Below are 23,472 nucleotides of genomic sequence, written 5' to 3'. Positions count from 1 at the left end.
ACACCAGCATCACCTGGCATGTTTTGGTCTTAGAAATTCAACCATTTGCAACCTTAGCTTACACCGGGGTTTGCGTGGTCTGGTGTGAATTTCATCAGGAGTGGGTTTTATACGTTTCAGTAGAAAAGGGCGGTTCCATGACGCCTAATGTGATGTCTGGGCTCACGGGGATGCAGCCACTGACTAGTTAATCTTTATATGAACATCCATACTCTCATTTAGAAGGTTAACATCACATTACATCTTTTCACAAATTGTTTCATGTTTAATCACATACGTTTCATTATATTTAGATGTAAACCTGACAGCTGGGAAATGTACACTTTAAGAGATACCATTATGTGTGTTTCCTGTCCTTCATGAGATCATCAAATGAAACACACTCAACATAACTGTCCCTTAAGTGTGCACGGATCATTCCCACATTCTCAAAAGTCGAAAGAATGTTTAATTCTCCCATTTTGGGGATTTAGGACTTTGGCCAAGTGAAGGCCTTTGTTCTTTCTCTGTGCTCTCTTCCTCTCTTTCTGCATGACCAGGGGGAGAGAGTCTCTGCCAGAAATTGATGACCTATGATAACAAAACCTGGGTTTAGGAGAGAGGGGGAGCCACGATCTACTGCCAGAAAGGGCCACGTCGTGACACAAGTTTATCAACTTTCAAAGCAAAATTACTTTCCCGTTGTTTCTCAACTGTAGTGTAGGATATACCATTTTGTAGCTCTGAGTCTTTACTTTTATCCAATGTAAAAAACACAATTTCACATCTTGCTACATAAGACCGATTTGAGCTGGTCGGTCACATGTGTGGATGGTTTCATTGCTGTGCTGTTTGTAAATAAGCTTGTAGGTTGACTGATAACTTGAACCCGGTTGCAGGTACTGGTTACGGTTTGAAGCTTTTTCTGGAGTGGACAGCTTGATGAAAGCCAGTCAATATTTAGGTCACCCTGAAAATATACCTCTCTGTTGATTTCAGGATATTATCAAGCATTTCACACATATTATCCAGAAACGGACTGTTAGCACTTTGTGGTCTATAGTACTTCCCAAAATAATAGGCTTTAGGTGAGGAAGATGAACCTCTAGCCATGGTACTTCAAGAACATTTGACATGAGATCCTCTCTAAGTTCTACAGGAATGTGAATCTTAATGACTTCCTAATGGTCCGACCCCAGGTGGTGAGGGTAGGCAACATCAACTCTGCCACGCTGACCGTCAACAGGGGGGCCCCACGGGGTTGTGTGCTTAGCCCCCTCCTGCACTCCCTGTTAACCCCATGACTGCGTGCCCATGCACGACTCCAACACCATCATCAAAATTGCTGATGACACGATGGTGCTAGGCCTGATCCCCGGCGACAATGAAACACCCTACAGAGAGGAGGTCAGTGACCTGGCATTGTGGGGCTGGAATAACAACCTTTCTTTCAACGTCAGTAAGACCAAGGAGCTGAGCACGCCTCACATCAACGAGGCTGTAGTGAAACAGGTCGAGAGCTTCAAGTTCCTCGGTGTCCAAATCACTAAGAACTTAAATTGGTCCACACTCGCACACAGTCGTTAAGAAGGTGCGACACCGCCTCTTCCCCCTCAGGAGGTTGAAAAGGTTTGGCATGGGCCTTCAAAATCCTCAAAATCTTCTACAGCTGTACCATTAGAGCATCTGATTGGCTGCATCACTGCTTGGTATGGTAATAGCACCGTCCTCGACCGCATGGTGCTTACAAAGGGTGGTGCGGACAGCCCAGTAAATCACTGGGGCCGAGCTCCCTGCCATCCAGGTCCTCTGTATCAGGCGGTGTGAAAGGAAAGCCCAGAAAATCCTTAAAGACTCCCCAACCCCCCTGTTCTCTCTGCTTCCGCAAGGTAAGCGGTACTGGTGCATCAAGTCTGACACCAACAGGTTTTTTGTTTTCCCTTGTTATTTTTAGTATTACATTGGTATTGATTACCGGTTGGGGTTAGAGCTTGCAAGAAAGGCATTTCACTGTACTTGTGCATGTGACATGAAAACTTGAAACTTGAATATAAACAGCAACACCACCCCTTTGGCATTCCTGCCACATCCCTGAATATGTTGTAACCATGTATTGCTACCACTGTATCATCAAATATATTATCTAAGTGATTTTCAGAGATAGTATATGAATGTTAACTGTTACTACTCGATTTCATGAATCTTGTTTCTTAGGCTACTAATGTTAATGTGGGCTATTTTTAGCACTTTTCTGGGATTCTTGATTGCTTTCATTGCTTTACTTGGAGGCTTATCAGACAGTGATATTTTATGTTTGAGCTGATAGTGGAGGGTGAACTGCACACAGTGGGCTTCCTACTAGGGCACACCGCCTCAGTGCTAACATTATAACTCAGGTTCATAGCCACGTGATTCCTGCTGACAATAGCTGTTGGATTGACAGAGGCATTCAGGGGAATTAGAGGAACATACATTAGGTTACTTACATAATGATTTCCAACTCCTCTTGAACAATGTACATTTGCAGCAGCACTACAACAACTCAGCAACACAATGATAACGATCATCTGTGCAGGGTTAGTCACTGATAAGTAATTGTCTCAACGCGGCCTTGAAATGCGTGCACCAAAGTGATTTGGATGGAATCTGTCATTCCTGTAGAGCATCCTCTGTTTCCAAAAGGTGTCAAAGTTATCATTAAAAGTTAGGCCAGCAAAGCTACAGTAGACATTTTTGTTGCCTTAATTGGTTTAGGTGACCCCTCGAGGACCGATGGGAGGTGGGGCCCGATGACCCAAGTCAGCCGTAGAATCTATCGTGGCTGACGAAGTCTCAGACACCCTCACAGTCCGATGAGGGGGGAGCTCTGTAGATCTGAACCCGAGCTAGGATCCCCCTGTGTTGGAAACAAGGTAGAGGACGATGGCGCGGCAACCTCCAAGGCCAGTACTCCTCAGCCAATGAGTAAAGTTGTTCGATTTTTAGAGCTGGGGTGCAGTACCCCTCAACCAAACGGTATAATTGGTCCATGTGGATCAATCAAACCCCCAACTCTAATGTTGTAAGCATCTTGCTCCAATCAAGTGAGCAAATCAGTACCAGAGATTTTATGTTGCAGTATCCCTCAGCCAATCGACAAAGGCGCCACTCCTCTAGACACATTGTTTCAGCCAATCGATAAATAAAGAGGTCCATTTTTGAAAGAGTTTTACTCCCGAGTCCCAACCAATTAGCATGGGCGTCTCTAGGGAGATTGCTACATGACACCATGTCATACATAACTGACTGACCAAAATCAATTGTTTTTTCTATCCTCTATTCCACAGTTCCGCTACAAGAACCGAGTCTACAGGCAGCCCCATGTGGAAGAGAAGCAGATTGCCAAACTTCACACCAAGGTGAGTGGTGTGGACAAACTTCACACTCTGTCCCAACAACCAGCTGGGGTCTCACTGCACACATGCACACAAACACACACACATACACACACTGTTGGGAGCAACAGAGATGCTGGAGTGTCACTTTATCTCACTTTATCTCACTGTCAACACACAGACACACAAACATATTGAGTTATGTCTGCTGTTATCACTGTTAGCCTCTGCAGTCGCTCTCTAGTATCCTGTCTGCATGTGTCTCTCCAGTCCGCATGTCTACTCTTTACTTTCCGTAAGAGTCAAGGAGGCATGTCATGTATATTTCATGTCTCGCCTGTGCCCACTTTACCTGGATCCTTGTGCATCTGCTCACACATGCACAAACGCCCGTAAGCACACAAATTAAGCATTTTGCATATCTGCCCCTGGTTCATGTGGTGATATGGAGAGAGGAGGTTGGCAGTTATTTGCTCCACAGGTGTCAACCACAGAGATTATTATTCAATGGACGTATATTTCATGACTCGCCTGTGCCAAACTTTACCTGGATCGTTGTTTATGTGCTCAAACAAAATATGTATTTTGCATATCTGCCCCTGGTAAAATGTTCACTGGCTGTATGAGGAAAATAGTATGAATACATGTTAGATAACAATAATGAGTAAATGACTAAAGTAACTTGATGGCGTGTCCTTTCCTTTCTAATTGTGTTGTTATACATGCGTTTATGCTAAAGCAGTGCACACCTTTGAATTATGGGCCAATAAAGCAATACTGAATTGAGAGAGCAATATCCGATGGAAAACGAAGGGAGAGGGAAACAGAGACGATGGGAAGTGAGCTCATGCTGGTTTCTATACTGGTGTACAGTTCCATGTATTGTATTTCTGACACATATAGATTGACTCTGTGATGGAGCAGATGTAGGTGTATACAGGTCCACCCCTTACGATGTTCTGCTCTTTCCTCCTCCCTACATTTCTCTCTCTCTCTCTACCTCCATCTCTTCAAAGATTCGTATTTCTCTCCCTCACCCTTTCCTACCGAACAGCCCTCCCTCCCTCCTCTCTCTTTTCTACTTCTCCATATTTTCATCGTCATCCTCTTCTCCTCTCCTCCTTTCCTCCTCCTTTCCTCATCTCCTCTCTTCCTATTGTGTTTTGGGAGCTGTTCTCTTATGTATTTATATCTGGCCCGGAAAGCAGATGAGAACACTCATCCCAACTTGCACTCCATGCTCCAATCAGCACACCCCAATCATTCAATCTCTCTCTCTTGTCCTCTCTCCCCATTCTTCTGTCCCTCTTGTTCTCCCTCCTCCATATCTCTGACCCACACACGCACACGCACGCACACCCGCATGCACACGCACACACACACGCACACGCACACACACACGCACACACACACACACACACACACACACACACACACACACACACACAGAGACACACACACACAGAGACACACACACACAGAGACACACACACACACACAGACACACACGCGCACACACACACACACACACACACACACACACACACACACACACAGAGACACTCTCGCTCTCGCTAATTCTCCTTTTGTTCTCGCTCTCCATCTCCAGGCCAACTTGAGAAAGTTTATGGACCTCATCCAGCACCACCAGGTGGAGAAAATATCTAGGCTGCTGGAGAGAGGGCTGGACCCCAACTACCAGGATACAGAGACCGGTGGTAATACTACACACACACACATGCACACACTCACACATCATGAACACAGGTGGTTTGACATAATCACAGTGCTAACAAGATAGATGCTGCTGAGAAATACCCCCGTGGCTCCTCACATTTAAATCCACCCACTACCAAGACGGCACAACCTAGCCCCTGATCAATCCAAATTGGTTTTTAAATTAACACACAGATCAATGGCGACTCGACTCAACTCTACTCAGAGATCTGTACCATTAGCGTAGGGGAGAGAGGCCATAAACCTCCCTGTGTGGTATATACAGAGTTAGCAACAGGGGATAAGAAAAGGGGAAGAGGGAGCGGAGATGAACATACAGAGTTCAGAGAAATCTGTTTGAGATTGCTGTTACTTATACTCTATTAGAACTGCACAAACTACCTTTGCTATCAGTCCAACCCAATGTACTCCTTCTCCTACAAAGCATCATTGAACTGGCATTATGTACTGCCAGAATGTACTCCAATGCTCTGCCCATCAATTAACTAAGAAAGGAGGGTATTTGGGGACTAAGAGGGGGGTTCGTTGAGGTTTCAAAGCAATCAGTGCAGCTAATGGAGGTATTAGGGCAGTAACGGGTCGAAAGATTTTAATTAGTTAGTTAGTTAGTGGTATTACGGCATTTTAAGAGCTGGGGACACAGTCAGCATTGTGTGAATAAAGTACTGGACAAGCTGGATAAATGCAGAGCAAATGCTGCCTTTTAGTTAAGGCTTATAAAGAAGTACGTAAAGGAAACCGGTGTTAGGGCTTGTAGCAGGGAAATTGAAGGGGTATTAATGGGATATAAGTGGTATTGGTAGATTAAGCCTTGTTGCTGTGAGATTGAGGGATAAGGGCAGCTTGTAGAATAGCTCTCAATTATAGAGCTCTGGCTTGCTATTGATTTTGGCTGTAGAAGTACACACACAGACATGGACATAAGCATAGCCAGGCACACACACACACGCACGTTCTGTTCTAAATCCCAAGCTAATTACATCACAATTACATGGGGCTCAGATGTAGGTCGACACCAATTGACCCCAAAGATTTCCACCCACTGTGTCGCCCAGACGCCCCCTCCCTCTGTGTCTCATGCAATTATTTTCTATTCCATATTAATTTGAATTGATGGAGTGCATTTCCAGATCTCACAGAGTAATTGGTATCTTTGTATGCCTGTCTTAAAGGTGTGATGTGGGATAGCTACATCCAGGTTTTGGACTTTTGAATGAATGATATATGCCTCGTGAGTTTACTGTCGTACCCCATCAGAACCCACAATATACGTTTTTTTTTTACTCCATTGTTTCTAAAGAATGTGATCGTAAACGAACACTGTTTACTATTATGACATGGTTAAAGCTATCATTTTGATCTCATGGATCATGGATGGTCAGTCCTTGCATCCGTAGCTCTGTTCATTCATTTGAAAGTGGTTACATTTCCCCAGCCATTCCTCAGCTGTTTACCAAAACGAGTGGTGGGATTTCCCGCTTTGTTGTTTTGAATTGCAGAGTGCCCCTTTAAATGAACACACTTTGCCACGATGACACTTTCAGTGTTGCAGTATCATTCATAACAACCGTATACCGCTCTACAGTAGGACATGGTCAGAGCCCCTCACCCTATGTTTTTCTATGTTGTTCAGGTCTTTTAGTAACACAGTAGATAGAGTATGTTAAAGGCCAAGTGCAGTCAAAAACACGATATTTGAAGGGCTATTTGAAAAAAAATGCCTGAAATTTCAGCCTGTTTTGGTGGGAGGGAGTTTTGGCCTGCCTGGTGACATCAAATTTGTTGATATACCAATAAGACAGAGATTTCCAAACCTCTGCAAATAACAGCCAGTTTTCCCCCCACTCAGACCACTCCCAGACAGTCCTAGCAAAATTCTTGCTTGAGAAATTCCTCTTTGCTAAGAAGCTATATGTGTTTCTTTCTGGACATTTTAATTGAAAACAATCACGTTTCTATCCAATTTGCGACAGATTTTCACACAAATGTGAAAAAATCTGCATAAAACAGTTTGCGCATTTTCTACCAGAGATGTGTTCCCATCAAACGGACTTATTGCCGATAAAAGGCTGTGCGCCTAGTAGTGCACATAGAAATAACTTTTGCCGTTAAATTCCCCATGTACCAAATGAAAAATACAAGTTAAATGGGTTTCCATCATATTTTCAACTCCACTGATGGTTTTGTCACAAAAACGTTATATAGCAAATGTTCCCACTCTGGTCTTGACACATACGCTTTAGTCAACAGCTCACAGATACAGTGTGGGGAAGCTACCTAAATTATGAGATTATTATAAATAAAATATATTATTTGTATTTGTCAAAAGGCAGTCGAGCATTGATCACCAGAATAAGACCCTCAACGTTTATTGGAACATCAAGGAGCATCAAGTTAGCCACCTTGCACTTTCACCATCCTGTGAAGTTCATCATTACTTATTTCATCTGTAGTTTAATAAACTGCATGCGGGAGGACCACACAGCATATCATCGCGTAACTCCCAAGTTTACTTAGAAATGATGGTTATTATATCAACATTTGAGCATAAAGGCTTTTCCAAAGCCATTTCTTGCATTATTCATTTTACCGGAACAAAAAGATCCCACCATGTCGAATGAACAAATGAACTGTCTGCATTAAGAAATTGTACCAGCATTTCATGTTTCCATCAGACCCAGTCGTGACTTTTTTCATGCGTCAAGATATTCAGCCTCATGGAATGGTTGGATGGAAACGTGGTTCGTAAGGTACTTAATTGTTACCCGGAAATGGTATTGAGACGGGAAAAATATGGCTACTATTGGACCTTTAAGCAATGTGTCATGGCCATTATAAATCCACTTATTGACCCATGGACGGACATCAGTCTAGATGGATGAGTGGTCGAGTGTGGATGAATTGATGGGATTTTGTGTGGCTGCAAGTGATTGGATGATGAATGACACTGACAGAGGTAGAGAAAAGTGAAGATGAACAATAGAGTTAAGGGAGGACCACTCGATTCCGGAGGACGTATGACTGTGTAAGCACAGAGTAATGGTGTTATTGTCACGCCATGACCGTAAGAGAGCCTTTTAATGTCTCTATTTGGTTTGGTCAGGTTGTGATTTGGGGTGGGCATTCTATATTTCGTTTTCTATGATTTGGTGTTTCTATCTTTCGGCCGGGTGTCTATTGTTGTCTCTGATTGAGAACCATACTTAGGTAGCCCTTTTTCCCTCCTGTCTTTGTGGGAAGTTGACTTTGTTTAGGGCACATAGCCTTGAGCTTCACAGTTTGTTTTTTTAGTGTTTATTGTTTTGTTCGGCGTCATTTTGATTAAATAAAAGAAAATGTACGCTCACCACGCTGCACCTTGGTCCTTTCCTTTCAACAGCCGTGACAGTTATCACCATCACTGCTGATCTGAGTTTAATTGATGCACATTATTCTCTCCATGTCTATGTTATGTTCTGTTGTCTGTTCTGTTCTGTTGCCTTTTCTCTTGTCTGTTCTATCTTGTCCTGTTCTGTTCTTTTGTCTGTTATTTTTTTTTGTCTGTTGTGTCTGTGTTGTGTTTCCTCTATGCAGTGGTGTAAAGTACTTGAATAAAAATACTTCAAAGTACTACTTAAACCTCTTTCAGCTCAGATCCCTTTAGCGGGATCATTTTCGTCTACATCCGGTGAATTGCAGAGCGCCAACTTCAAAAAATATTTAATTTTCAGTGCAATACACCAAAACACAGCTTAACTTGTTGTTAGTCCAGCCGGCATGTCAGATTTCAAAAAGGCTTTACGGTGAAAGCAAACCATGCGATTATGTGAGGACAGCTCTCAGCAGACAAAACATTACAAACAGCTAGCAGCAAAGTAGATTGGTCAGAAAAGCAATACAATTAATCACCTTCCTTAGACGATCTTCGTATGTTTTCACTCATGAGACTCCCAGTTACACAATAAAGATTCTCTTAATATCCAAAAACCTCCATTTGGTTGGCGTGTTTTGTTCAGTAATCCATAGGCTCGTGCGGTCACGACAGGCAGACGAAAATTCCAAATAATATATATATATATAATAGAAACATGTCAAACGTTTTTAGTAATCAATTCTCAGGTTGTTTTTACAATAAATAATCAATAATATTTCAACCGGACGGTAGCCTTTTCAATAGAAGAGAGAAAGACAAGGTCTCGCTCCCGGCACCCGCGCATGCACAAATCTGAGGACATCTGGCCATCCACTGACACGATGTGATCATTCTCGCTAATTTTTCAGAATAAAAGCCTGAAACTATGTCTAAAGAATGTTCACACCTTGTGGAAGCCATAGGGAAAGGAATCTGGTTGATATCCCTTTAAATTGAGGATAGGCTTGCAATGGAAAAGAGTAGTTTCAGAAAAATAGCACTTTATGGATGGATTTTCCTCAGGTTTTTGCCTGCCATATCAGTTCTGTTATACTCACAGACAATATTTTTGACCGTTTTGGAAACTTTAGAGTGTTTTCTATCCTAATCTGCCAATTATATGCATATCCTAGCTTCTGGACCTGAGAAATAGGCAGGTATATATAAAATTAAATACTTTTAGACTTTTACTCAAGTAGGATTTTACTGGGTGACTCACTTTTTTATTTTTTTATTTTTTTTCTATTAAGTATTCTTTACTTTTACTCAAGTATGACAATTGGGTGTGGCCCCAGAGGCAGAATAATTTTAAGACCCATGATCTACATTGTATCCTGTCTATGTCATTCTACAGAGACCCCCCTGACGTTTGCGGCCCACCTGGATAACGTGGTGGAGATCATAAAGATTCTGAAGAATGGAGGGGCCCACCTGGACTTCAGGGCCAAAGACGGCATGACGGCCCTACACAAAGCTGCTAGGTCCAAGAACCAGGTTACTCTGACGGTACGGACACACACACAGCCACTCACACATGCATACTCACATGAACACACACAACATTAACCCTGCCACTCTTATGGTTACCCATACATTGTATTGATACGTATTGTATTTGTGTTAGGGTTAGGCCCCTACTCTACTACCACATATCTACAACACAAAATCCATGTTTGCGTGTGTGTATAGTGCATATGTGATTGTGTATGCATTTGTCTGTGCCTGTGTGTTGTGTCTCTTCACAGTCCCCGCTGTTCCATAAGGTGTATTTTGATCCAGATCTAATGTCAATGTGTGTGTGCCTGCCTGCATGCCTGCGTCTGTGTGTATGTGTGTGTGTTGCAGACCCTGTTGGAGCTTGGTTTGTCTCCAGACTATAAGGACAGCCGGGGTCTGACGGCGCTCTACCACACAGCCATGGTGGGAGGAGACCCGTTGTGCTGTGAGTTGCTGCTACATGAACACGCCACCGTCTGCTGCCAGGACGAAAACGGCTGGCATGAAGTCCACCAGGTACACACACACACACAGGCATACACACACGCACACAGGCACACAACCACGCACACTTACTTTTCCCCCGTACATGTGTGTACGTGTGTGTGCGCGTGCTTGTGTGCGTGTACAGATGGTTGATAGCTCTCCTAGACCCTCTCCCTTCCTGTGCTACTCTGATTGCTATCAGCTCTAGCCAGCAGTAACGTCCCTCTTCCTGACGTACTGTGCTTTCTCTTCTCTAGAACATGGCACTGTCAACGTATCAAACACAACTCTCCTCTAGGTTAGCCTATCAGTTAACTATCATCAAAACGAAAACGAGCCTTGCCCATGTGCTACGGAAATGCCTCCGCTTCCTTTGCGCTCTCCTCCCTCGCTCCCCCACTGACTCACTCTCTGTCAACCTGTTACTCTAAATTACTTTGGATTTGTGTAGGTTTTCAAATTATACTTTGACACATCTTTCCTTATTTAGCACTGGTTTCTTTCTATATCTGTTCACTACATCCCCTAGAACTGATTCTTCCATCTGATGACTGGGTTCAAACTAAGGTCATAATATCCTAAACTCCAGGGCCCCAGTGCTGCCTACTCTGCAGAACACGGACACCTAGTGGACGTGGCATGTAACTGCAGCCTGACTCTAGGGCAAAGCCAAAGCAGAGACTATTATATAGCTTGTGTCACCATGTGTATTATATGTTGTATGTTTAAGCAATAAGGCACGAGGGGGTGTGGTACATGGCCAATATACCATGCTAAGGGCTGTTCTTAGGGACAACGCAACGCGAAGTGCCTGGATACAGTCCTTAGTCGTGTTTATTGGTCATATACCACAAACCCCCAATGTGCCTTATTGCAATTATAAACTGGTTACCCACGTCATTAGACCAGTAAATAGTGTTTTTTTATCATAACCGTGGTATCTGATCATAATTATAAAACGGGTGGTTCGAGCCAAGAATGCTGATTGGCTGAAAGCTGTGGTATATCAGACCGTATACCAAGGTATGACAAAACATGTATTTTTACTGCTCTAATTACATTGGTATGTATTCAGACCCTTTGCTATGAGGCTCAAAATTGAGCTCAGGTGCATCCTGTTTCCATTGATAATCCTTGAGACATTTCTATAACTTGATTGGAGTCCACCTGTGTAAATGAATTTGATTGGACATGATTTGGAAAGGCAACACACCTGTCTATCATTCTTAAATAGAAGAAGTTTGGAACCACCAAGACTCTTCCAAGAGCTGGTCGCCCGTCCAAACTGAGCAATTGGGGGAGAAGAGCCTTGGTCAGGGAGGTAAGCAAGAACCCGATGGTCATTCTGACAGAGCTCCTGAGTTCATCTGTGGAGATGAGAGAACCTTTCAGAAGTACAACCATCTCTGCAGCACTCCACAATTCAGACCTTTATTGTAGAGTGGCTAGACGGAAGCCACTCCTCGGTAAAAGGCACATGACAGCCTGCTTGGAGTTTTCCAAAAGGCACCTAAAGGACTCTCAGACCATGAGAAACAAGATTCTCTGGTCTGATGAAACCAACATTGAACTCTTTGGCCTGAATGCCAAGCATCACGTCTGGGGGAAACCTGGCACCATCCCTACGGTGAAGCATGGTGGTGGCAGCATCATGCTGTGGGGATGTTTATTATTGGCAGGGACTGGGAGACTAGTCAGGATTGAGGGAAAGATGAACGGAACAAAGTACAACGATCCTTGATGAAAACCTGCTCCAGAGCGCTCAGGAATGCATACTGGGGTGAAGGTCCACCTTCCAACAGGACAACAACCGTAAGCACACAGCCAAGAAAATGCAGGAGTGGATTTGGGACAAGTCTCTGAATGTCCTTGAGTAGCCCAGCCAGAGACTGGACTTGAACTTGATCGAACATCTCTGGAGAGACCTGAAATGCGATGCTCCCAATCCAACCTGACAGTGCTTGAAATGATCTGCAGAGAAGAATGAGAGAAACTCCCCAAATAGAGGTGTGTCAAGCTTGTGGTGTCATACCCAAGAAGACTTGAGGCTGTAATTGCTGTCAAAGGTGCTTCAACAAAGCACTGAGTAAAGGGCCTGAATGCTTATGTAAATGTTTTATATTTTCTTTTCTTATGTTTAATAAATGTGCAAAAAAATCTATAAACCAGTTTTTGCTTTGTCATTATGGGGAATTGTTTGTAGATTGATGTTCAATACATTTTAGAGTAAGGCTGTAAAGTATCAAAATCTGGAAAAGGTCAAGGGGTCTGAATACTTTCTGAATGCACTGTATATATACTGTATATGTGTATCTAAAAGGGATTCAATTGTATTATTATACAGATCTACACAACCTGCTCCACATTTTCAAAGTGAAAGAAAAAATATAGAACATTTTCTAAATTAATAAAACAAAAATCTAAACGAACATGCCTTGATTGCGTAGGATTCTACCAACTCAAGACAACTCTTTAGGGCAACATATATCCATTGTTTTTGTCAAAATTGCTCAAGCTCAATACATTTGGTTGGGAAATCATTGATGGACAGGGATATTCAAACCTTGTCTTGGATTTTCAAACAGATTTAAGTAAGGACTGAGACTTAACCCATTAGGAACACTGAACTCCTCTTTTAAAGCAATCTGGTGTGTCATTGGTTTTAACATTTCTGTGATTGCCGCACTGAATTGTAAAACTCTATCCCAGGGTGAGGCATTCAGAAGACTGAGGCAGGTTTTATTACAACTTTCATATTTCTTTTGATCCTGACAAACTCCCCTGTCCCTGCCGGTGACAAGCATACACACAAAGCAAGATAATGCCCCACCACATTACTTGAAAATACAGATGGTTTCACTCTGTGATGTGTTGTATTGGATTGAAAGTTTTTATTTTAAGCCAAAAAGTTCATTTCCTTGCCATGTTGTCTGCAGTATTACTTAAAATGGCCTTATCGCAAACATAATGGAGGATTTTAAATAGTTTTTTTTAAACACAGGCTTCCTTTTTTCCCACTTTGTCATACAGGCTAGTAATGTGGAGAGAATGCAATGTTGTGAAACCCTCTGTATTTTCGAGTATTTGTGTTTTTGTATTTATTAGGGATCCCCATTAGTTCATGCTGCCAAGGAAGCAGCTACTCTTCCTGGGGTCCAAACACATTAAGGCACTTACATCACATATAAAAAAGTACATCATATAACATTATTACACAACTACATATCTACGATACAACATGTTTAATACCACCATACAACAATATTACAATGTACGTGTGTGTAGCGTTTGTGTGCGTATGCGTGTGTCTATACTTTTGTGTGTGTGCCTTCACAGTCACCGCTGTTCCACTAAGGGTATTTTTACCTGTTTATCAAATCTGATTCTACTGCTTTCATGTGTTACCTGATGTTGAATAAAGTCCCATGTAGTCATGGCTCTATGTAGTACTGTGCGCATCCCATAGTCTGTGCTGGACTTGGGGCTTGTGAAGAGACCTTTGGTGGCATGTTTTGTGGGGTATGCATGGGTGTCCAAGCTGTGTGCTAGTAGTTTAAACAGACAGCTCAGTACATTCAGCTTGTCAACACTTCTTACAAAAACAAGTAGGGATGAAGTCAACCTCTCTTCCATTTTGAGCCATGAGAGATTGACATGCATATAAATAATGTTAGCTCCCCATGTACTTTTAAGTGCCAGCCGTGCTGCCCTGTTCTGGGCCAATTGTAATTTTCCATTTTAAAGTCCCTCTTTGCGGCACCTGATCACACTACTGAACAGTAGTACAGGTGTGACAAAACTAGAGCCTGTAGGACCTGTCTTGTTGATTGCTTTGTTAAGAAGACAAAGCAGTGCTTTATTATGGACAGACTTCTCCCCATCTAAGCTACTCATGTATCAATATGTTTTGACAATGACAGTTAAAATATTGTATTTATTTTTTTATTTAACTAGGCAAGTTAGTTAAGAACAAAATCTTATTTACAATGACGGCCTACTCCCACCAAATCCGGATGACGCTGGGAAAATTGTGTGCTGCCCTATGGGACCCCCAATCACGGCCGGATGTGATACAGCCTTGATTCGAACCAGGTACTATAGTGACGCCTCTTGCACTGAGATGCAGGGCCTTAGACCGTTGTGCAACTCGGGAGCGGTGACTAAACTACAATCTAGAGTTACTCCAAGCAGTTTAATCACCTCAACTTGCTCAATAACCACATTAAATTAATCATGTAACAATTATCTCAGTAACTTAGGGCACCATGGGAACTTATTTAACGAATGACTATCTCCCGAATTAAACTCTTATAAGATTTACAGTATTCAAATCTATAGATAAGTCACTTATTAATGTATTTTTTTTTACCTCATATCAGTCTCCTTATGAACGTCTTAATATTCTATAAATATGCACGAACCCTAGTCTACATGATGACTCAGTTTACACAAATTGGCTTAATTATTTATTTACTAACTAAAAATATAATTACACAGAAATACAAATGCACACAGTATAGGTTGAATTGCTTACTAACATAATGCAATGAAAAGTCCCTAGTGGACTAACCCGATATGACAGCTGGTTACACAATGAAAGGGGTGGGGAAAGAAAGAGTGGGAGAAGGCGAGACAAAGGAATTAACCTATCGTACATACAGTTGAATAATATGCTCATCGTAAATATGTTAACCTGACCCCTTGAATGCGTACACCTTCAGAGATACAGTTATTTAGTTATACCATCCTTAATGATATCACAAAACAACTTATTTGACATGATTATTGTTTGGAGCCCCACCAACCATTTCCCACATTCTTTATGAAGAAACATTGTTTCATTATCCACTTTTGGTTGTTGGATTTTTGGTGGCAGATTCTCTCTCAACACACAAAGGATTTTTCCATTGTTCTCCATACTGCCGTGCACAAAGATACATTTTACGACCGGTCGTTAAAGTCCTAGAACCGGCCCCACTCTCTTTGATCCTCAACCAGGAGGGAAAGTCATGACACTAACTGCAGTTCTTTGATAAGTGTTGCAGCCGCTGTCATATCAGCCACTGTGGTAGCTGACATGTATAGTGTTGAGTCATCCGCATACATAGACACACCGGCTTTAGTCAAAGTCAGTGGCATGTTGTTAGTAAAAATGTTTAAAAGTAAGCGGCCTAGACAGCGGCCCTGGCGAATTCCTGATTCTACCTGGATTATGTCGGAGAGGATTCCATTAAAGAACATCCTCTGTGTTCTGTTAGACAGGTAACTCTTTACCCACAATACAGCAGGGGGTGTAAAGCCATAACACATACGTTTTTCCAGCAGATCGATAATGTCATAAGCCGCACTAACAAAACAGCACACACAATATTTGTATTATCAATTTCTCCTAGACAATCATCAGTCATTTGTGTAAGTGCTGTAATTGTTGAATGTCTTTCCCTATAAATGTGCTGACCAACTGGCAAGTGTCTTCACTGACATTTTCAACCTCTCCCTGTCTAAGTCTGTGATACCAACATGTTTCAAGCAGACCACCATAGTTTCTGTGCCCAAGAACACTAAGGTAACCTGCCTAAATGACTACCGATCCGTAGCACTGCTTTGAAAGGCTGGTCATGGCTCACATCAGCACCATTATCCCAAAAACCCTAGACCCACTCCAATTTGCATACTGCCCCAACAGATCCACAGATGATGAAATCCTTATTGCACTCCACACTGCCCTTTCACACCTGGACAAAAGGATCACCTATGTGAGAATACTATTAATTGACTACAGCTCATAGTGCCCTCAAAACTCATCACTAAGCTAAGGACCCTGGGACTAAACACCTCCATCTGCAACTGGATCCTGGACTTCCTTACGGGCTGCACCCAGGTGGTAAGGGTAGGTAACAACACATCCGCCACACTGACCCTCAACACGGGGGACCCTCAGGGGTGCGTGATCAGTCCCCTCCTGTACTCCCTGTTTACTCATGACTGCACAGCCAGGCACGACTCCAACACCATTTTTAAATTTGCCGATGACACAACAGTGGTAGGCCTGATCACAGACAACGATGAGACAGCCTATAGGGAGGAGGTCAGATACCTGACCGTGTGGTGCAAGGACACCTGCCTGTTATGGCAACTGTTCGGCCTCCAACTGCAAGGCACTACAGAGGGTAGTGTGTACGGCCCAGTACATCGCCGGGGCAAAGGTTACTGCCATTCAAGACTTCTATACCAGGCGGTGTCAGAGAAAGGCCCTAAAAATGGTCAAAAACTCCAGCCACCCTAGTCATAGACTGTTCTCGGCAAGTGGTACCAGAGCGCCAAGTATAGGTCCAAGAGGCTTCTAAACAGCTTATAACCCCAAGCCATAACACTCCTAAACATCTAATGAAATGGCTACCCAGACTATTTGCATTGCCCCCCTCCCCCTCTTCTATGCTGCTGATACTCTGTTATTATCTATGCATTATCTATGTCACTTTAATAACTCTACCTACAGTTGAAGTCGGAAGTTTACATACACCTTAGCTAAACGCATTTAAACTCTGTTTTTCACAATTCCTGACATTTAATCAGAGTAAAAATCCCCGGTCTTAGGTCAGTTAGGATCACCACTTTATTTTAAGAAATGTTAGAATAATAGTAGCGAGAATGATTTATTTCAGCTTTTATTTCTTTCGTCACATTCCCAGTGGGTCAGGAGTTTACATACACTCAATTAGTATTTGGTAGCATTGCCTTTAAATTGCTTAACTTGGGTCAAACATTTCGGGTACCCTTCCACAAGCTTCCCACAATAAGTTGGGTGAATTTTGGCCCATTCCACCTGAAAGAGCTGGTGTAATTGAGTCAGGTTTGTAGGCCTCCTTGCTCGCACACACTTTTCCAGTTCTGCCCACACATTTTCTGTAGGATTGAGGTCAGGACTTTGTGATGGCCACTCCAAAACCTTGACTTTGTTGTCCTTAAGCCATTTTTCCACAATCTGGGTCTTCCACTAACTGAAAGACCGATTTGCGACCAAGCTTTAACTTCCTGACTGATGTCTTGAGATGTTGCTTCAACATATATATCCACATAATGTTCCTCCCTCGTGATGTCATCTATTTTGTGAAGTGCACCAGTCCCTCCTGCAGCAAAGCACCCCCACAAATTGATGCTGCCACCCCCGTGCTTCACGGTTGGGATGGTGTTCTTCGGCTTGCAAGCATCCCCTTTTTCCTCCAAACATAACGATGGTCATTAAGGCCAAATAGTTGTATTTTTGTTTATTCAGACCAGAGGACATTTCTCTAAAAAGTACGATCTTTGTCCCCATGTGCAGTTGCAAACCATAGACTGGCTTTTTTATGGCGGTTTTGGAGCAGTAGCTTCTTCCTTGCTGAGCGGCCTTTCAGGTTATGTCGATATAGGACTCATTTTACCGTGGATATCGATACTTTTGTACCTGTTTCCTCCAGCATCTTCACAAGGTCCTTTGCTGTTTTTCTGAAAGTGAAAGAATCTGTCTGTAAACAATTGTTGAAAAAATTACTTGTGTCATGCACAAAGTAGATGTCCTAACCGACTTGCCAAAACTGTAGTTTGTTAACAAGACATTTGTGGGGTGTTTGAAAAACGAGTTATAATGACTACAACCTAAGGGTATGTAAACTTCCAACTTCAACTGTACATGTACACTACCTGTCAAAAGATTTAGAACACCTGCTCATTCAAGGATTGTACTTTTTTAAAACTATTTTCTACATTGTAGATTATTAGTGAAGCCATAGAAACTATAAATGACACACATTATGTAGTAACCAAAAAATTATGTAAAGAATTACAAAACCAAAAAAAAGTGTTAAACGAATCAAAATTTATGATTGACAGCTTTGCACACTCTTGGCATTCTCTCAACCAGCTTCATGAGGTAGACACCTGGAATGCATTTCAATTAACAGGTGTGCCTTCTTAAAAGGAATTTCTTTCCTTCTTAATGTGTTTGAGCCAATCAGTTGTGTAGTGGTAATGTAGGGGTATACAGAAGATAGCCCTATTTGGTAAAAGACCCAGTCCATATTATGGCAAGAACAGCTCAAATAAGCAAAGAGAAACGACAATCCATCTTTACTTTAAGACATGAAGGTCAGTCAATGCAGAACATTTCTTCAAGTGCAGTCGCAAAAACCATCAAGCGCTATGATGAAACTGGCTCTCATGAGTACTGCCGCAGGACAGGAAGACCCAGAGTTACCTCTGCTGCAGAGGATAAGTTCATTAGAGTTATTAACCTCAGAAATTTCAGCCCAAATAAATGCTTCACAGATTTCAAGTAACAAACACATCTCAACATCAACTTTCCAATAGGTGTGGAGTGTTCCCAAGGGGTCCAGTCTCAGTCCTGACTTTAAATCTTCTTGAAAATGTTAGACAAGGTTTGTCTATTGCTGTCATTCCGTGATTCCCAACCAAATTGAATGAGCTCGGGTAACAATTGATATATGTTCCCCTAAGAGTTGTGCAGAGAGTTGGTAGAGTTATATATATAAACAAAATGATTTACAGTTGTAATTGCAGACAAAGGTGCTTCCGCCAAGTATTAACTCTGGGGTGTGAAGACATACACAATCTCTTTCACTTTTAAAAAGTGCAGCAAGTTGTGTAGATCTGTAGGATTTTTTTTTTAATGCAATCCCATTTTAGGTTTAGAATGTGACAACTGTGAATGCGGTGTGTAGACTTTCAACTAGGCACTGTATAAATAACTATATAAATTATAATAAACATTTATTGTTTTCTGTGTGTTGTGTGCGTGTGTACAGGCTTGTCGGAATGGCTTTGTCCAGCATCTGGAGCATCTGCTGTTCTATGGGGCGGACATGAGCGCACAGAACGCCTCAGGGAACACAGCGCTGCACATCTGTGCTCTCTACAACCAGGTGAGCTGTGTGTGTGTGTGTGTGTGTGTTCATACAAGTGTAACTGCCAATTATTCTACCTGGTTTGATTGTGTAGGCCTGGAGGTCTCCCTGATGTCTCTCTGTGAACCTGTACCACTTGTGTTCATGTCTGTAAGTGTCTGAGTGAATTAACTGAACCCGCCACCACTCGTTACTGACCTTACACACACACATACACACACCTCTGCTTCTTGTTCCGTTCATATGAGATGTAAGTAAATCCAGAATGAAATGGCAGTTATTTTGGTTAACATCATGCTTTTCCACAATTAAGAGAAATTGGAGGAGAGGATCATGATTAAGGGTGGAGAATCAGTGACAAGGGGTTAAGTCCGTCTCTCATTCCCACCACACAGCTCTCCTCCTAGTCTAGACTCAATTAGACCCCAGAGTTGTACATGTTCATGAGCTAAATGTATTCTATTTGACATCAAATCTTACGTCATAGCATTTCGTCAATGCATTTGAGTCCTGACCCCTATTGTAACGCTCGTCTGAAGAAGAGGACCAAGGTGCAGCGTGGTACGTGTTCCTGATTCTTTATTAAAACTGAACACTGAACCAAAACAACAACGTGAACCAAAACAGTTCTGTCGGGTGCATACACAAAACAGTCAACAACTACCCACAAAACACAGGTGGGAAAAGGCTGCCTAAGTATGATTCCCAATAGGAGAAATCGATAGACAGCTGTCCCTGATTGAGAACCATACCCGGCCAAAACATAGAAACACAAAACATAGAAATAAAGAACATAGAATGCCCACCCAAATCACACCCTGACCAAACCAAATAGAGACATCAAAAGGCTCTCTAAGGTCGGGGCGTGACACCTCTCTTGCTTGAAAAGCTTTTCACATCTCAACCCACTTGTTTCTCTACTCTCCCACTATATCCTTATTCAGAATCATCTGACTCAATTAGCGCTCTGGCCTAGAATAGAATAGAATAGAATAGAATAGAATAGAATACAACTTTATTGTCCATCCAGGATGGACATTATTCTTTGGCATCACCTTCCGTTGAAAGGATCACACATATATATTCTCACATCACACGCATTTAAACCAGTCAGTCCATCATGTTGCGTCCACTAACAACATAGAGGACATTAATACATTCACTCACATCCGACCGCTGTTCCAACTGCACTGGATAGATACAGTAAGTACGTGTACGGGTAAAATGTATTTTGCATTTAGTAGTCCAACAGCACAAGGAACGAATGAATGTTTTTGAACATGTCCTTCTATTATGTCTTGTGTCTCGCCTCCTCTTCCTCTCTCTCTCTTTCTCTTCATCCCTTTCACATTTGGGGATTTTTCTGCAAACTGTTGAGGCGGAATCCCCACGTCTCCTAATGTTCTGTAGTTTAGTGTCTGTACACACATACACTGTTCTCCTGGTATTTAAACCTTCAAGTCGTATTATCCTGTGACAGGGCTACAATTAGAGACAGGGGGAGGGTGGAGGCAGAGTGAGAGAGACAGTGAGAGCGAAAGAATACAGGCAGAATGAGAGGGGGGGGTTTACACGTCATCCATTTCTATTTCCAAATGAGCTTCAACGCAAATGGAGGCTATAAAATGCCAATATGTGGGATTAGTTAGTTTGTTGAACGTGTCAAAATATAGAGAACATATTATACACACTACAAATGCCAGAATTTACATCCTTCGTGTTAGTTACTTTGCAAACTGGCATGAGTACAGAATTGATTGTGTGTGTATTTGTGTGCGTGTGTGTGTGTGTTCATGTGTGTGTTTCTGTACACAATACTGTTCATGCATGGTTGAGCACTCTGTGGGCGAGTTGCTCAGCACATTCAGACCCTTTCTCTCTTTCACACTCTTTCTGTTCAACAGTTTTTTTTTGTTCCTTCACACAGAATCTCCCTTCATACATGTAGCAGGCACTCTGTTTCTGTCAATATATATTTTATTCTCTCTCTCTCTCTCTCTCTCTCTCTCTCGCTCTCTCTCTTTCTCTCTCTCTCTCTCTCTCTCTCTCTCTCTTCTTTCTCTCTCTCTCTCTCTCTCTCTTCTCTCTCTCTCTCTCTCTCTCTCTCTCTCTCTCTCGCTCTCTCTTTCTCTCTCTTTCTCTCTCTCTCTCTCTCTCTCTGTCTCTCTGTCTCTCTTACATTCTTGTTCTTAAATGTTGGGGATTCAAATGAGGACGTATAATGCCTTTTTTTCCACTCTACTTGCTTACTGCTAGTTCAAGTAATCAAAAACTGGCTTCTGGACTATTGGGGTTACTGTACAAGTGTTCTGTCTTTGTGTCATAAGGGAAGCATGGGACTAATAGAGATTTATAATTCCCAAGAAATTCAGAGCCACTCCTCAGATTCCTGTTCTTCCCTGTTCTTTCCCAGGATAACTGTGCCAGGGTGCTGCTGGTCCGTGGAGCCGACAAAGCGGTGAAGAACTACAACAGCCAGAGTCCCTTCCAGGTGAGACTCATAATACTTCCTCTCATCCAAAACCATTACTGTAGTTCTGACCTACCAGAGCTGTGGGTTTAATCCCTTCATGGGCTACATAGGTTATCCAATATACAGAATATATGCTGAAGAAGTTTTCTTATCAGCAGGTAATATCCTGGGTCAGAGATGGCAGTGTGAATGGGACCCTATTGAGAAAAACACACGTTTCAAGTCCCAAGTAACACCAAGGATGCATCTCAATAGTCTGAAGTGGCTTCCTCTACCTAACTCCTCTACTTGACTCCTCTCCTTTATCTGCATCTGAAAAGCAAGCGCTGAAGGGAACGGGCTGAGTGTCACTAGGTCACGTAGTTGTGTGTTTGACGCAGTTGTAGACATCTTACAAAGTTGCATACGTCCATGGGTTGGCTAGATGTTTTGTCTTGCAGAGATGATTGCTTGAACACAGAAGGCAGTGCAGCTGACACTATTGATTCCAATGAGAGTCCTGCATGAGTCACGTCTGAGTCACAAAGGAGCATTTTGAAGCAGGCTTTTATGTAAGGCAGTCCTCGGATCCCTGATGGCCCTCCACAGGCACTTCAGTGGCCCTCTTAATGTCTCTGGCTTTCGTCAGTGGGGTTGGTCCCAAACGTTGAACGTGTCTAATTGTCTACTATTCTTTTCCAATTGCACTGGTTTTGTTGTACTTTAAATATCTAGAGGAGACAAGGAGAAGACACGAGCAGAGGGTTAGAACATGGTGCTCCCAAAACCATGGTTGTGGGTACAATTCCCGTATGGGCCCCAGAAACTGAATATAGGTGTCTCTGTCAAAGTTGCCAATTAATTGATCAAGTAATGTCACTTATTAGGGCGGAGTTCAATGGAGTGAAAATATGTGATAGTGTGTCTCTCCGCTGCTCTGCCTGTGTATCTGTAGCTAAAAATAGTGTCCCAGCAGCACAATGAGATCATCAATTAGAGCTCTGCTGAGTTGCTCAAAATCCCTCCCCCTCCTCTGTTGGCCCAGACTCTGGGTGTAGGTGTTTCACAAGATTCTTCTATTCAGCGTTTGCCTATTTCAACCTCTCTCCCTTGCTCTCCCTCCCTTGTCTTTCCTTTCTCCCATTTATTTTTCCATTCTCTCTCTCTCTCTCTCTCTCTCTCTCTCTCTCTCTCTCTCTCTCTTTCATTCTGTCACCTGTGGCAATGAGTCCGTTTCTTTCACCGTGTTGCATTCAGATGAGACTGGAATTCCAGCTGGCACACACTGGTTGAATCAACTTTGTTTCCATGTCATTTCATGTAAATTACGTTGAACTGTCTGTGCCCAGTGGGAAGTGAACTAATAAACTGGAATGAGAAACATGCAGAAGTATTCAACTCTATACTGAAGCTCCAATCGCTATCTGTCTCTCAGCGAAAGTCTACCCCTTTAGCCCAAGGTATGGGATAATGTTTATCAGTTTTGAGAAACTCATGATGAGAAGTAAGAACATGCAAATTCAAGAACAACGGGAAGGGAAAGAGAGTATTTCTGCTGTCTGTCTCGGTATCTTTAACAATTCCTCCTTTCCCATCCCCTTTCCAATCTCCTCCTCTCTTCTCCATCTTCCCTACTCGCATTCTCCTATGTGC

General features: G+C 42.5%; 1 protein-coding gene across 2 annotated transcripts in view; it reads left to right on the top strand.

Moving 5' to 3' along the window:
• Window positions 1–23,472, top strand: part of LOC112232149 (SH3 and multiple ankyrin repeat domains protein 2-like) — a 248,759-nt gene that overhangs the window by 101,239 nt on the left and 124,048 nt on the right. For both annotated transcript variants that reach the window (XM_042330747.1, XM_042330746.1), the window contains exons 4-9: window positions 3,306–3,377; window positions 4,963–5,071; window positions 9,836–9,987; window positions 10,327–10,494; window positions 19,269–19,385; window positions 21,781–21,858. In XM_042330747.1, the coding sequence (XP_042186681.1) occupies window positions 3,306–3,377; window positions 4,963–5,071; window positions 9,836–9,987; window positions 10,327–10,494; window positions 19,269–19,385; window positions 21,781–21,858 (696 nt within the window). The remainder of the gene's footprint in view (window positions 1–3,305; window positions 3,378–4,962; window positions 5,072–9,835; window positions 9,988–10,326; window positions 10,495–19,268; window positions 19,386–21,780; window positions 21,859–23,472) is intronic.

The sequence above is a fragment of the Oncorhynchus tshawytscha genome, linkage group LG12, assembly GCF_018296145.1.
Source record: "Oncorhynchus tshawytscha isolate Ot180627B linkage group LG12, Otsh_v2.0, whole genome shotgun sequence".
NCBI lineage: Eukaryota > Metazoa > Chordata > Actinopteri > Salmoniformes > Salmonidae > Oncorhynchus > Oncorhynchus tshawytscha.
Note: the sequence above shows the minus strand (reverse complement) of the source record. Positions and strands in the feature narration are given on the sequence as shown.